The sequence below is a fragment of the Paroedura picta genome, chromosome 5 (genome assembly GCF_049243985.1).
Source record: "Paroedura picta isolate Pp20150507F chromosome 5, Ppicta_v3.0, whole genome shotgun sequence".
Classification (NCBI taxonomy): Eukaryota; Metazoa; Chordata; class Lepidosauria; order Squamata; family Gekkonidae; genus Paroedura; species Paroedura picta.
Window position 1 is genome coordinate 53,573,593 of NC_135373.1, and position 16,408 is coordinate 53,590,000.

General features: G+C 46.4%; 1 protein-coding gene across 6 annotated transcripts in view; it reads left to right on the forward strand.

The window, feature by feature from the left end:
- Positions 1 to 16,408, forward strand: part of CACNA2D1 (calcium voltage-gated channel auxiliary subunit alpha2delta 1) — a 419,757-nt gene that overhangs the window by 9,591 nt on the left and 393,758 nt on the right. The window contains exon 1 of one of the 6 annotated variants that reach the window (XR_013231087.1): positions 5,920 to 6,360. The exons of 1 other annotated variant lie outside the window; for it this stretch is intronic. Coding sequence is in view for 4 of the 5 variants with exons in the window: in XM_077338001.1 (XP_077194116.1) it covers positions 6,266 to 6,360 (95 nt within the window). In the remaining variant the exon portion in view is untranslated. Of the gene's footprint in view, positions 1 to 5,919; positions 6,361 to 16,408 lie in introns of those variants that run through there. 4 more of the 6 variants (XM_077338001.1, XM_077338004.1, XM_077338002.1 and 1 more) reach the window with 4 other exon arrangements.

Consider the following 16,408-nt stretch of genomic DNA (forward strand, 5'->3'; position numbering starts at 1 on the left):
AGCTGAGGTTCTAAATTTCTGCCTTGGATTTTTCTTTTGATCTACACTATTTATGTTGCTTTATCACTTTTTTGTGTTTTAGATGTTTATTGCTGAGTGTATTTTTTGGATTCCAACAAGTCATTTGTATTGGTTTATGGACCACATGGAGTGCCATTTTGGTAGTAAGGCAGGCAGAATGTTCAAAAACAAAATGACAGAATTTGCAGGGGGAGGCAGTTTTGTGTCTGAAAGGCAGAACTTGGAGAAATGAAAAAGTAGTTAAGAGACCATTAAAAAGTAGATGAAGTTGTATCAGCTCCAAGACCTCTCCAGTATTTCCTGTGGATAAATAGAACTAGATTATGCTCTTTGGATTTCTTAAACAGACCTTGGGGGGGGGGGGGAGAGACTTCGGATGTACAAAGAACTGACATTTCTGACAAAAAGAGAGGGAAAGTATCTGTTTTCTCCAATCCACACAAGTTGCTTCCTATGGCAAACTGGGACTGATTATGAACAGGCAGGAAAGTGGCTGGGTAGAAGAGGATTGCTCTCCATAGTGTAGGACTGCTGGGGCCCCAAAATTAGGGCAGGAGAGACACCCCATCCTCAGCTAACATTCCTGGCTTCCATCAGAGCAGTAGCAGGAGTAAAATAAAAGGCAACAGCATAACATCACTTCTGAAACTGTACAGTTTTAGCCAGCTTCTAGAAATGTAATGTCATTCCTAGAGGTTTTTGGGGAAGTGATGTCATACTGTCCCCCGATGACCACCCCTCAAAGCCCCTGTTCTCCTAGCACCTTAAACACTCTGTTATGAAAATCCTGTGCCTGCACTCAATTGGGACGCATCAGGCAATGAGCAGACTGAGTTGGCAGAGGAATTTTAAAAAGAACTTTATTGCAATGAAGTGAAACAGGGGCCCTGCTGGGGAAAACAAGAGGCTATGTACTCCAGCATTCATTTCTAAATCTTACCCCCCTCCCCATCTGTCAAGTCCCAACCCCACCCCTCCACCCCCTAAGGTGGAGTTACAGGCTAAACTTTCCAGGCCACCTACAACATATAGCAGCATACATTCCATGTACATTTAAATTAAATTATGATGAGTTAGAGGTATACTTACTATGCATTCTCATTCTCTCCTACAGTTAGCAGTTCAAGCTCCTAAACCCCTACCATAAATGGTCTGTCTGACTTAAAATCACTACTAAATCATTTTGAGCACTTCCCCTCTTTGTGTAGTTTTGCCTTTCCCAGCAGTTTTTATTTTCAGAGGGTCTCTCTTCCTACTCAGCACAGTTTTTACCATTCCCAGCAACTGTTAATTCCTCAAAATACCCCTTCACCAAAGACAGACTCTTCTCATTCAATTTCTATTATTATTATTATTTATTAGACTTCTTACCTGCCACTTCCAAGCGGTCCGTGGCAGGTTACAAATGTCTGTATAAAAACCCCAATAAAATACCCCTTAAAACCACAAACAAAAAATACATCCGATAAGAGCAACAAGATGCAGCAAAACCATTAATTCCCCATTCTGTCCCCACAGAGAAGTCAAGGAAGGCAGATAACTCCAGGTCTCCCATTCAAATAGCAATGTCTTTGTCCTGAGGGGGGTCAAACAGAAGCCACAACCATAGACCTGGCAGAAGAGCTCTGTCTTGCAGGCCCTGCAGAACGTTGAAAGCTCCCGCAGCCAAGCCTTTCCCCATCAACTCCTCTAGGTTGGTGAGTTAGTGTATTCTGGACCTTTTCCTTAGTTGTCTGTATTCTCTGAGTTTCCTTTGTATTGGTTTCTGGGAGTTGTGCCTGGCTCCCTGCACATGTCATTTCCAACAGCAATACTGAGAATTGGTTTTGTGCCGTGCCATTCACATTTTCTTCGCAGGCCCTGGAAGCTAGTCCTGCCTCCCATGTTTTTCTTAGAGGTGTGGGTGGCTAATCCTGCCCCCTTCCCTTTTTTTGGGGGGTTTGGCATCTGAGCAATAACACAAGTTTGATGTAACGCACTTGTGAAATGTTGGAAATGATTGATCCACTGGATTCCCCCCCCCCATTCTCTGGTTTGCTATCTTTGCCAACCTCCCTTCCCTCTCCCTTCCTCCCCCTCCCATGGGAAAGGTGTCCAAGGGCTCCCTTTTTCCATATGCTGCGTGGCTCATCCCTCCTCCCTCCCCCCCCAGCTTCTTGGGAGCAATGCAAATTCAAAGACAGCTTGGGGGAAATGGTACCTGCTTGCACCTTTGTTTTAAGTGTGCCACTTCAGGCAAGCATCCTGTGTCCTCAATATCCTCTCCCGTCCCCTCACATAGTGCATGTTATCCTCAATCCATCGTTATAATAAAACTATGAAGCCTATTTTTTCTGTACTTGGGAAAAGCTGGGGGAGGCTGCTGGATGAAATTAGCAACATCCATTGCCTCCCAGTCTGAAATTGACCAGGGTTTTGGTTCCCTTCATGAAATTGATGAAGAGTGTTTTGTTGAACATTCAGTCTTGCTGGAGGGGGAGATGGGAGGCGGGGTGTGTGTGTTGTGCTTGTGCGACTGTGGAACAATGATGTAATGTAATAATCAAAAAAGTTTTTAAACGGCAGAGTTACAGCAATGGTTGGATCTCAAATGGCATCATTTTGAGGTGGGAAACAGTGGAGGAAGCCAATGTGACTTTTGAGTTCCACTTTAGGTTACTGGGAATTCAGGGAGGGAGGTGGGGGGACTCGCATTTTCTTGGGATTCACAAAACAGGCAGTGAACAGGCAGCACATTCAGAGCCATGCCTGAATCAAGAGATTTTAATGTGAAAGAAATGAAATTCCACAAAGTGTTATGGGTGCTGCTGGAAAGTTTTTAGTCATTGCGGATAAGTCCTTGGGGATTGTAGGCCTTGGAGGCTTACATTCCCCAGAGTGCACCAGGACACTCCAGATGTGCCTGAAACAGCCTTTGGGATCCTGTAGAAGAAAGGTGTCCCCCCCCCCCCTCACCTACCCTCCTGGCTGTTTAGAAGCAGCCAGTTGTCTCTCCCTCATCAACAACCACCCTAATGTGCAACAGAGGAATTATGAGGCAGGAGGAGATGGAACAGAGTGGGAAATTTCTCAGGCCATGAATGAATGGCATTAATTCAGATGTTGTGTTTCCCATTTGGTTCTCCTGCCCAGATGAATTGATTTTTAAAATGTACTGTCAGCCATCCTTTTCAGGCTAGCCCATCTACTAGGCAAATCTAGACAGTTGCCTGGGTCACCAAAGCTATGGGGATGAGCCAAAATAAAGGACCATAGGCTGCCCCTGCGTCAGAGTGCATGGCAGAAACTAGGCAGGATCAGTACATGGAAAGGAGGTCCCCGAGGAAGCCTTGGCAGAGGAAGCCAGTTGTGAGTTCTGCTTGTACACCCTATGGGGTTTCCATAAGTTAGCTCTAACTTGACAGCACTTTACACACACACACATCACACACTTGAGTCTGCAGCCCTTGGAAAGAGCGGTGGACATTTCATTATGTTTGTATATGTATGTCGAAGGGAGGGGGAAGTGAAAATCATGCCTAGGGCACTCTTAACACTTTGATCAGTCCTGTCCCCCCCCCCCCCATTCATTTGGACATGAATACAAGCTGTTTGGGGTCAGGAGGGCAGCAACTCATGCTTGTTTTACAAGCTCCAGTTTCCCTTGAACAGGGTTGAAGTCCCATTCCCCCTCCCCCAGACATCAAACTGGGGAACTGGGCCCTTTGCCAGGAGAATAACCAGGGCCAGACAGGCCAGTAAGGAGTGCCATTCCAGTGGTACTAAGCAGGCACCAGCTTAGCCCAGCAATTAGGAGGACAGTCCACAAAGCCTATAGGCCACCCAGGAGAAAAGGTGGAGTCCTGCTCTGTTACTAATGCTGATGGTACCGCACACACCATGGCTGTACTGGTGTCAAACAAATCTTCTGCAAGGAAGCCCCCCCCTCCAAGAATGTACAGAACAGCAGGAGACTCACAAAAGATGTTCCTGGTAGGCTGAGTGGCAAACAACAATGGACAAATTGTCTATCTCGAGGGATGTGTACAGTGCAAGGTCCACTTGTAGGAGTCCAGATGGGAACAGTAATTGGGAGGGAACCATCATAGTGGAGTCACAGAGTGTCAGACTAGCGTCCGGGAGGCCTAGGTTCCATCTTCCATGTTGTTGCAAGGTATGCTGGGTTACGGGGCCACTCTTCACCTACTTTGTAGGAAGTTGTGAGGATAAAATGGATGTTGAGTGCAGAATAATGTTTGCTACCCTGAGCTCTGTTGGAGATAAGTGACTGTCAGTCTTGGCTGAACCACAGAGATATGGATTTGGAGATTTCATGGTGCTAAAAGTGCCCTTAGCCATGACATATGATTGGGTAATGATTTGTTGGTGACTAGAAGTAAAACTCCAGAGTATCCATGGGGGTTCCATGTGTTGGAACCATGGTTTTGCCTCATGGTGTTGTCACAAAGGTGCGGATCCATGATTTTTGAGGTGCCAGCTGTGGCCATAGACCATGATAAGAGATTCAATGGTGAGTTTGGTGGGACTGAATGCAAAACCCTGAGGATCCATGAGGATCCGTGCTTCAGAACCGTGGTTTTCCTTCATGTGGTGAAGCTGTGGCCATGGACTTGCTATGTGATCTTACAGTGAGTTTGGGGTGACTGGATGCCAACACCCTGAGGATCCATGAGGATTTGGGCTTCAGAACCATGTTCTTGCTGCCTGATGTTGCCATGCAGGTGTGGATCCATGAGTTTTGTGATGTATGCTGAGGGTATCGGTGGAATAGGCGATGCTATGGTGACTTTGGGGTGACTGGATGCAAAACAGGTGAGGATCCATGCTTTGGAACTATATTTTTGCTCTGTTGCGTGGCCATGAAGCCCTGGGTCTGTGATTTTTGTGGTGTATGCTCTATCAATAGAATAGGGGATCGGCTGCAAAAACCCTGAGGATCCATGCTTTGAAATGCTGTTTATGCTTCGTGGTGTTGCCATGCAAGCATGGTTATGTTATTTTTGTACTGTTTGGCTATTGGTTGCATAGGTGATCTTAAGGTGAGTTTTGGAAGACTGGATGCAGGATCCGTGAGGATCTGTGATTTGGAACCATGTTTTTGTCCCCTGGCATCTGCCATGAATTCCCTGGGCTGTGATTTTTGTGGTGCCTGCTGCGGCTATTGACAGGCGATTTTATGGTGAGTTTGGGATGATCTAGTGCAAAAATCATAAGGCTCCATCTATTTCAGCCATATTTTACCCCACTGTGGCACCACAAGGCTGTGGATGCAATATTTTTGTGGCGCTGCTTATTCTAAGACACAAGGTGGTTTTCATGGCAATCCGTTTGAAATCCTCTAGGTCCCACTTTTACCTACGCCCCGAGGCGGGCATCGGGGGCTGCCTGCGGGGAATTGTCGGGGGGGGGGGGGAGAAGAACACTCGGGCGCCCCTTCTCACGCGCCCTCCCCGCCGGGCAGCAGTTGCCGAGCGAGAGGGACTCCCCGGCCGTCAGTCTCGGCCCTGGCCTCCTCCTGTTGCAGCGCCTCCGTGGTGTGCGGAGCCCTCGGCCGCCTCCTCTTCCCGCGCGCCGCCCGAGAGCCCAAGACTGAGTTCCTTGCCGCCCCCGCCCTCCGCCTGCCTGGAGCGGCACTCAGCCCCGAGGGCTCAGCGGACGTCCGCCTGCCGTCCGGCCGCCGCCTCCGCCGCTCTGAGTGCAGCGCCCCCCCCCCCCCCCGTCCCGATCTTCTTCCTGCCAATCCCGGGGAAGGCGAGGCGGCCCGCCCTCTCCACCCACCCACCCATCTTCTCCTCCCTCCAGCAATCGGGGGGATCAATCAGGAGAGGAAAGCCGCGCGCGCACACACACCAGCACACACGCGCACTCCTCCCCCCCCCCCGCAGCGGAGCTCCCTTAAAAAAAGTAGCGCTGATGGCGGCGGAGCAGACGAAGCCGGAGCGGCGGGCGGAATAGCCGCACCCCCCCCCCCCCCGCGCGAGCCGCTTGCTCCTCGCCGCCCGGCCCCCGCCCTCCTTCCAGCGCCGCCGCCTGTGGCTTCGCCCGGCTGAGGGGCTGCTCCGCTGCTCTCCTCCTCTCCTCTGCTCTCCTGCGGGACTGGCCATCCGGGCGGCCTGCCTGCCTGCCTGCCTGCCTGTGGAGCTGGGCTGGGCTGTGGCCCCCAACTTGGTGGCGCCGTGCCTGGGCGGCTGGTGTTCTGCGGCGCTCGCGGGCGAAGCGGGGGCATCGCTCCTGGAGCCGGAAGATGGCTGCTGGCTGGCTGCTCTTCTTGAGCCTCACACTTTTCCACTCCCTGGTGATCAACCTGTCCGCCGAAGGACCCTTCCCGTCCGCCTCCACGTAGGTCCCGCCGCCAGCTCCGGCGCCGGGCTTCAGCCGGGGGGGGGGAGGGAGGGAGAGCGGACGGCGCCGAGGCTTTCCGCCACTCGAGCCGGCAAGACCCCTCTGCGGGTGGAGGGGGGGGGGCGGGGGGCTCCTTCGCTTCGCTTCGGCGGGATGGCCCCCAGAGAGCCGCTCCGGGCTGCCCGGCGGGCTGCAACCGGACCCCGCGGCGGGGGAGCCGAGGCAGCAGCAGCAGTGGCAGGGGCGGCGGCGGCGGCAGCTCGAAATAGACCCTCCCAGCAGCTCCGGCCCTCCTCAGAGGAAAGTTTTCGGTTACATCCTCCGGGAGTGACTTGACCGGCTATTTTGGGCCAGCTGCTTTTAAAAAAATTTTAAGGATTTTTTTAAGGGGGCGGCGAAACTTGCGTGCTTGTTGCTTAAAAAAAGGGAAACAAAATGCTTGACATAGGCTCTCCTCAAGTCGCAACTGTTAATGCTGCATGGCAGAGTTTCTCCACTCCTTGGAACCTGGATGCTGTCCAAGGATACAGCAGGACTGTTTTGACAGTTCCCAGAGCTTGTGTTATGTGCCTGTGTGGTTTTGTGTGCATCCACGCATGTGCAAACACACACACACACACAAATGCACCCCAGAACTGTTGTGTTGAGATTTTGTTTTTTTTAAAGCTGTGCTTAAAAAATAGCATAATGTTACATGGGAGTCTGAAGGAAAAACAACAACTAAAGAATCCCTCTGTGGATAGATGATGCATGGCTTAAAGCGCTGGAGGATTTCGCTTGCTGGCCTCTGCTGCATGCATACTGGCTTGCCTTTGGAAAGCAGCAGACAGTTATGAGTGCAAAGCTTGCCCCAGGTGGGATACATTCTCCTTATGAAAGGAAGGCAGAAAGAAAAATAAATAGCTTCCTTTTTAAAGGCTGGGCCAGGAACTCTGTGGCAGTTCTGGCAACAATTTCGATGAATAATCTTGCTTTGCTTTAGAGTGCCCTGTTTTGTAAAACTATGCACCACTATCAGGAAGCATCTTAATGTGAATGAGTCATTGCAACGCATTTTATGCAGAAAAAGAAGAGATGGTGTTATTTGCCTGCGTCTCTGGGAGAGAATGTGCTATTTTCCTGCCTTGGTTCAGTTGGTGTGGCAAGAAAAAATTCATTAGTACTTTGCCAAATTAGCTGCTTGGCTATGACAATTAGCACCAGTTCCCCTGTGTGTTCTCTGGGTGTTGTCAAATGATTGGAGGGAGAAAGTTGAGAGAGCTATGCAAAGGAGCTGGTGGGTGTCAAGATCCTGTTTTCCTGGGGCTGGATTAAGAGTTGGATGCTTCTGCCTTTTGGGGGTTTTTTTAGGCAAAAGCAGTAACCATTCCCTTAAATGAAATGCCCAGTCCTGTTAACGTCTGCTAAGAATATGAGCGTCTTTTTGTTTTATTTGCCAGTGGAGTGATGAGTCCTGTAATTGACTATGGATTGCCTAAAAACTTTTGCTGGTCACTTACTGCAAGGAAAAATGGAACCAAATAGAGAGGTGTTGAAGCTAGGCTAAAGATCCTCATGCCTTTCTGAGCGTCCGTTCCAACAAAGGGAGTCAGGGTTGGGAGAACCAGTGATTAGATGGGAAACTAGGAAGGTGCGCAAGCCGAGATGCAGGGCGCACAGTACCCGCACAACCGAAGTGACATTCTGGTGGGTGTGCTTTTCTTTAGCGTGGCCTTTGTAAGAATATTGCTTTGTTCAGAAGAGGGAGGAAGGCGCTTTCTGTTGGGAGGTAAGCCAGCAGGATGGTTGGAAGATGGCTTGTAAAACAAAAGAGAAACATACACACAAGAGTAACAAGTGCAGCTAGATTGTTCTGTTAATAACTAGGTTGGTTTCTCTTTGTGTTCATCACATAGTAGGAACAAAGATCCTCAAATATAAGGTACCTTTGAAATAAAGAAGGCAAAGGTAGTAGCCATGACAGAGAGGCTAATACCAAGCCCAAACCAAAGGCAAGCAGAATGCATGCAGCTGGTTCCAAATTATATTTTCTGTCTTTTAAAAATGACTCCAACTTTTAATTATTGCCACTGTCAAAGTTCAGGCTGGAAAATGTATGAGCCAGGCATCAGAAATGTTCTGTGAATATTTAAGGGGAACAAAATCCTTTGGAATATGTACTAGGATCGACATATTTGATGATAACAGCTGCTTAGCATTGGCTAACTCCCCCCCCCCCCAGCTGCTTGCTTTATATATTTGTATACTTGGCAAATGTTATTTTTCAAACAATTGCTTCATGATTAGAAGGGCTTTCCAAGATACAGTTTTTTAAAAGGAAAAAGAAAACAGAAATATTTGCTTAAAATTGTGGGGAAGTGTCTGTTTCTATTCTAAAAGAGTGTAGTTTTCTGTCCATGGCTTGCATTTTAGCCACACATGGCACTTCAGCCTGTGTTTCCATTTACATGGTCTGTGGATTTATCTAATTGTTGTAGTGGCCTGTAAACTAAAGTTTGGGATGTTGTTTAGTTAACTTTGCTGTCAAAATGTTTGAGTAGATATACTTAAAAGCGTAGAACAGAAAACAATCTACAGCATGTGCAACATATATAAAATAGGCTTTGAATCAGAAGCATGGTTCTATTCTAGAAAATTTATATTTTATAAACTGCAAAGCAACAAAAACCATTCATTATTCATTACACGCACAGTACTGATTTTCATGGCTTGTATATGAAGGAATATGAAAGAATTGATCTGCAAATCTGCATGAGGGAAATATGTAGTCTTGTTGAATGAGTGCAGGGATGTTCAGAATAAAGAAAGCTTAAAACAATCCGTGCTCACATTTATAATGAAAAGGAATTCAGTCTGGAAAGCACTTCATTCACAAAAATTTAACACACCATTTGCTACACAAGGACTTCTCTGATGTTTTAGAACAGAAGTTTTGAAGGAACCCTCTGCCGGGGAATTTTATCTTAGAAAATAGCATACCTTACCCTGTGATGAACTAGATTTTTTGCAATTTTCAGCATTACAATTCAGGTAGTTGGAGTGAATACACTGATAATTCTGCAGTAATGATGAGCATATTTACTCAGGAGGAAATTTAGTGCTCTTTAATAGGACTGACTCCTTTCCAAGTGTGCTCATGCTTTTGCGGATGTGAAGTAGAACCATCAGGTCCCTTTGCTGTGAAATCTTTAGTTACTGTTATCAAAGCTGTTTTTTAAAGTCTCTAAAATAGTCTTTAACACATTAGTCAATTGCTCAAAGCGCACTTAATGACCCCCACACTTCCTTTGTCAGGACATAATAGTTTTCAGTAACAGATGACCAGGGAGGAGATTTCCCTCTTCTATCTGAGGGAAGCGGAGCTCAGAGAAGGAATGCTGGGGGTGGCTAGTGTCATTTCATGATTTTTCTCCTATCCCATCTATTTTGAGTACCATTTGCAGCATGCAGGGCAGGAAGCATCAAACCACAGGTGGTTACAATGTGATCATTAACACAGGGGTGTGTGTGGATAGAATTGGGTACATAACATTAATAATAAAATATGTTGATTAGCTGATTTGACAGTAACCCTGTTTCTTTGTATAGGGGGGAAATATGGTGTGTTCACTGCACGCTATTCCAGGGGACTGATAATTCCCCCCCCCCCCCGTTCTTTAGACATGGATGGTTTCTTCTTGTACCAGTGTAGCTGCTGAGTTTAATATTTCAAAGCAGATATTTTATTGCTATCAAAGTCATTTTTGCATGGAAATGCAGAAGTAGTGGTGACAAGGTATTTTCAAGCAGTAGGGCATTTATGGCGCAGACCTAAGCAGACTTGCACCTTTTAAATAGGCTTAGAAGGGTGTAGGATTGTTAAATATTGCCCTGTTAAATGTTTGCATCATTCTATATCCAAACAATTAGCTGCATGGAGATTTCCCAGTCCTTATGGGAATTAATCTAGGTTGCTAAGGTATCTTGCCACCTCTGATTTTATATTACTGTTTCCAGAAATGCTTTGCTTGTATCCTATTAAGGCTAAACTGCTGAGGGTCTTGTCTGCTATGAATGCTATCATTCAGACATGCTCCTGTTCTTTCAAAATTGCTGTGCTTGTTTGCCAGTATTGTAAGACTTGCTTTTGGATATGCAGGCTATACATGGTCTCAGTGCTTTGTATTCTAAGGATTTTATTTGGTCAGTCTTTAGCAAGAGATACGCTTGATTAAAGCCAGGCTCAAAGTATTAGCATCCTAAATATTATTCAAGTGTAATTAAAGCTACGAACTACTGGGGCTAGTGAACTATTTTAGGTTGAATGGGTCTGGCAAGAGATAACCATAAAAGTGTCTCAGACTGTTGCCCTGTTTCAAACCAGTGGACATGCCACCCTGTGCAGAGCATTTACATAGGAAGAAATATTTTAATGGTCTGTAACTGGAGCTGGGTGAGATCTCCAGATTGTTTGCATAAGTGGTGGTTTCCAGCTCTTATTTGTGAGTAAATTTTTCTTTGCAGTCTGTCTAGAGGTCTGGTAACTATGAATCTCTTTGCACATAAGTTGTCAGGGCACACTTTTAGATTAAAACACACCTTTTAAATGTGAAAGACTGTTAGGGTTACTGGTAGGTGTGATTCGCATGCCACGTGGGTACAGCCCTCACGTGCAGACAAGGGCATTGTGGGAACCTCAGCTGAGGCTTTCTGACTTCAGTTTCTTGTGTTAAAGGGGAGACAGGCAGGAAAACAGCTCTCATTGAGGGGGCTACACTTGCACTGGACAATGAGAAATTAAGGAACAGGCAGGGCTTTTACAGTGTTGCTTCCAGTTCTTGCAATGGCAAGTCTAGTAGTCACCTGTGGCTTTCAAGGACTTCCCTCCCCCACAGGGTACAAAGCATTTACCTAAGTCAATGGTGACTCTCTGGTTGATTGGTTTATATAACTTGTTTTTTACTTGAAGCCACAGCGAACAGTAAAATGGCCATGCAAACAAATGTATTGTGATTATTCTGGTGGGGGCTGAATGTTGCACATCTTGGCTATCTGGATGATGAATTTATTGCTGGATTCGTTGCTTTTATGCGAGAAAGATTCCAATCAGCCCGTCAATTGTCCAGTTGAGTCAAAAGCCCCCTCCAGTCCCGAGAGGTTGCCCTGACTGTTTTATGTACTAATCCTTCAGACGTCATGCCACGATGTAAAGGCGACTACTACGAGAAGAGAAATGCTGGCAGATTGCCATGAGCAGGGCTTTGTTCTCTGGGTGGCTTCAGTTCACTGAGATATTCTGAACATGTTCTACCATGTGCGTCCTGTAAAATAATTGGACAGCTTTCTTCATTTTTTGTCTGTCTGTATTATAGCAGTATGTATTGGCAGGGAGGGCACAAAATGCCCTCTGTTCCTCCATCCTCCTCCTTACTGGGAGACCATAAACCACCCCAGGGCTACTTGTACTTGGGAGAGATCATAAAGGAGCAGTCAAAAGGTAGAAGGCTCAAAAGCCCTGAGGCTGCAGGGCCACTCCCGCTGGCTGGTGCAGTCTTGCAGTGGCACAGAGGCTGATCCTTAATCACATACCTGAAGCTGCCTTATACTGAATCAGACCACCAGGCCATCAGGATCAATATTGCCTACTCAGGCTGGTCATGGCTGTCCAGGATCTTAGGCAGACACCTTTCATATCACTGATTGCCTGGCCCTTTAATCAAGAGTTGGCAGGAATAGAACCTGCAACCTTCTCCCACCGAGTTCCAATGCTTCTGCAAGAACCACTGGTAAAGCATTGCCAGTCTGGGTAAGTTGCTTCCCTGGAGTGTTGGGCTTATAGCACTCTGGGGCCATCCACTGATAGGATACAAAATAAAACACACACACACTTTATTATTTATATTAACTTCAGTTGTTCCCTGATGTCTTCCTAATGGGAAACTAAAGCGGCTTTCAGCATTCTCCACTTCTGCATTTTATCCTGTGTGAGATGTTTTAGATGAGAGTGTGTGACTGGCCCACAGTCATCCAGCAGGCTTTCATGGCAGAATATGCATGGATTTGAATGTGGCTCTCCCAGAGCCTAGCTACCCACATGTTACTAACATATTTTAAAGTGTTCAGGTATTCAGATTCATAGAGGATAGGTCTACCAGTAGCTACTAGCCATGGTGACTGAGGAGAACCTCCACATTCAGAAGCACTACACGTCGGAACCCCAGAGCCAGGAGACAACATCAGGTGACAGTCTCAACCTCTCTGCCCTGTTGTTGGCTCTCCACAGGACTGGTTGGCTACTGTGTGAGGCAGATTTGCTGGGCTAGATTTGGCAGGTCTGATTCTGTAGGGCTCTTGTTATGTTCTGATAGATGGAGCATTTCTCGATGAACACCAAGGTGCTTCTCCTGGAAGGTGTTTCTGTTAACACTGAGCTCTCCTTCCATAGAAAGCCACAAATTCTTTACTTTGAAAACCCGGCAGCATGTACAGTTCTATTTTCCCTCTGCATTAGGAATGGACCTGATGGATGGAGGGTCACTCAGTTCATGCTGTCTTCATATGTTCTGCCATCAAGACTTCATCTTGCTAGCCTCTGGCAAAATTTGTTAGCCAAGGTGGGGCTGCAGCTCAGTTGTGGAACATCAGCATCATATACAGAAAATCCCAGGTTCACTCCAGTATCTTCAGTTAAAAAACCACCACAGAAGAAATATTCATACTAGTGTGGGAAGTCTTCCTCCCAACAAGTGTTTCTTCATCTAGTGTAGTGGTTCTCAAATTTACCTTCGCGGCGACCCCAACTTGGTGGCGACTGGTGCAGCAGTGGTGGCAGTATGTGCACAACAATTGAGGCAGCATGGAGGCAGCCATTGCCATGGCTTTGCTGCCTCCGCCTGCCAGCTGCTTCCACCCACCACCAATGCATGCTGCTGCCCATTGCCCCCACCGCAGTAGCGGCGAGCAATCTGGCGACTCCGGGGAAGGGACTAGGCGCCCCCCATTTGGGTCCTGACCCCAAGGTTGAGAATCACTGATCTATTGGAAGGCTAGTTAAGTTGGAAGAAGGCTCCTTGGGCTGGAGGTAGGCCCCAGAGTGGTAGGATAGGGTAGGATCCATCCCACCAGCTAGCATGAGATGTCAGAAACCACTGCCTGAGATCTTGGAGGGATACCACCAATCAGTGACTTTGATAGATCAGTGCTCTCAATTAGTCATATGGTTGGGCCACTAACTAATCAAAGCATAACAGAGTAGAGATGGGATCAAGAAACGTCCGGTGGTTCAAAACATGGCATCCTGGCTATTGCCAGGCTTGAGATGTGGAGATCGTATTGCCCCTGTGCTGAAAAATCTGCACCAGGCCAAAATGTTTCTGCTTACTCTGGCTTGTAGCAAAGGTGGTTTGCCAGTCCCTTCCCCAGTCATTACCGTTTACCCCCCAGCAGCAAGCTGCGTACTCATTTTACCGACCTCGGAAGGATGGAAGGCTGAGTCAACCTTGAGCCGGCTGCTGGGATCGAACTCCCAGCCTCATGGGCAAAGCTTTCAGACGGCTGCCTTACCACTCTGCGCCACAAGAGGCTCTTAAGCAGGGTATAGATGAAGTAAATAAAGTAAATAGTATCTACTACGCTGGTCTGGGATGTTGGAATTGAATTCTTGCCTCTCCCATGTGCCGCCTGCACTTCTTTACGCAGAACATTCTCATAGTCTTTCAGAATTATAATAAAGTATTATTCAACAAAGATTGGTTCTGACATTTTATTTTGCCATCCTTAGACAAGGATTCTGTTTCTTGAAAATAATGGCTGTATCACTGCATCCTCTGAGGGTGGAAGGAATAAGTAGGAGCGAGATTTTTCTTTCTTCTTGCATAATTTCCTCTCCTTTATTTACAAAGATCCTAATGAGTTTATGGAAGAGATTGACATTACATGGCATCAACAAATCAGCATGCTTTTGCAGTTAATTACAGTAATTCAGAAGCTTATTTTTCAGGCTGCACATGAAATATACTTGGAAGAAGTGCTCATAAATATTGTTAGAATACCTTTTTTTTCTGAATATGTCTGCACACGACTGTTTTGTTTTGTTTTTGTAGTTAACATCTTTCAAATGAATATTGGCTGTGCTAAGTTACATCTTTTCCAAATATTGATTTGGCCTTCATCCTACAAAGATTTATTGTGGGCCAAATCTGTTTTAGGAATGAAATTTGAAATTTGCTCCTGCAAGTGTTGCCCTAATGAAACCTACACGTGCACTTATCCCCCCCCCCCCCACCAGATGAAAGCTGAGGTATATTTTCCTAACTCTCTGTACCTTGACCAGCTGAAGACTTTTTGGTCTAGAGATTGAGGCTAGTGAATTTCACTTGCCTGTGTTCTATGGCTATTTTGTGGCTGTCCCTTGAAGGAAAAATTGAAAGTGTGTGTTTGCCAAATGTGTTTAATGTTATCTGAGCAGGTATCTGTGGTTATCCATCCAGAGAGGCTGGAATGCAGCCTGTAAATGGAGGAGGGCTGTCCTGGGATTGCCATTTCTATATCAGAAACTGAGAAATCATTCAAAGGTGATTTCTACCACTATCACTTTACTGTGCCCCAGCAACAAGCGCTCAATTCATATTTATTAAACTGAGACAGTGGAATCTCCTTTTTTGGGGTTGGGTGGTGGTGGGTCTGAATGGGCAAAAAGCAGACTCTACTCCAGTGTTTCCCGTAGTAACATTGCCCCCCCCCCCCAGTCTTAACTTCAAATGGCATTTGCAGCTTTTTCTGCTTATTATTTCTTCAGTGATCTGCATTGAATACAGTTTATCAGGGGTCATGGCTCAGGGGGTGGAGCATCTGTTTTGCTTCCAGGTCCCTTGATCAATCCCATAAGAATTACCCATAAGAATCAGATTGTCGGTGATGTGAAAGACCTCAGCCTGAGACCCTGGAGAGCTGCTGCCAGTCTGCGTAGACAAGAGTGACTGTGATCCAGTGGGCTGAGTGTGTAAAAGACAGCTTTGCAAGTTCATGTTCAATTTACTTCTGTTTATTCTGCAGATGCACAGGCATTTCAAGGGGCTTTTGTGGCATTGGGGACCCACTCTGGTGATGGTTCCACTATGGATGTGGCTGTCAGGTGGTGGTTTAGAGACAGAATTATGCTGGGGCATAAAGGTTAGAGGGAGCATATGCTGTCTGATGCCTTATTTTTATTTCTTTATTAAAACATTTAAAAATCATGCCTTTCCTTGTGGTTCAAGGCAGTTTACAGTAGTAGTTTAAAAACATTTTCAATTAAAAAGGTGCCCCCCCCCATACAATTTCCAACCAGATATCTCTTCCTGCCTTGGAACAGAGATGGGTGCTTTGGTTGCGTTTGACTGCAGGAATTTATCATCCTGAGTTTTGGGTGAGGAAAGCTGTTATCATGGCTAGCTTCTGAGGAGCAACAGGTCTAGCTCAGCATCCAAAAGTTCTTGAGCTGCTGACAGTCAGTGGCAAGCAACCTGGTTGGTGAAAATGGACCTTTTGTGCCCTTACTACAACTAATCTGAAAAGATAAAAGCCCACCTCCAGTAAATCAGTGGATTGAGGAGGACTTTAGCTCTCTATCAGTATTTGAACATGTGGCATATAGATAACAATTGAATATGGATTTGCTTTTAGAGGTTTGGAAACCATTAATAAAAATGTATGCGTGGATCTGCCACATCTGTCTGTCTCAATCTTGAAATAAAAATATTCATGATGCAATGAGGCTTTGCCATCAGTTCCCAGTAAGGTTAGCATTCCCTGTTTGGTCTGAAGATCCCCCCATTTGGTTCTTCTCTCCCTATTTCAGGGGCTTGAGAAATCAGGGGGAAATCTCCCCCCCCCCCAAAAAAAATCAGACAAGATGCCTGAAAAATAAACTGTGACCCAGAAGGGACTTACAAGGATCAGGGAAGGTCCGAAGGAAAGAAGCCTGGAAAAAGTGATATTTCTGTGTCACCCAGAAGTGAGGTAGGGACATGGAGGGGGGCACTTTGGTTTGGGGCAAGGCTCTATGATAAAAAGTTAATTTTACTAT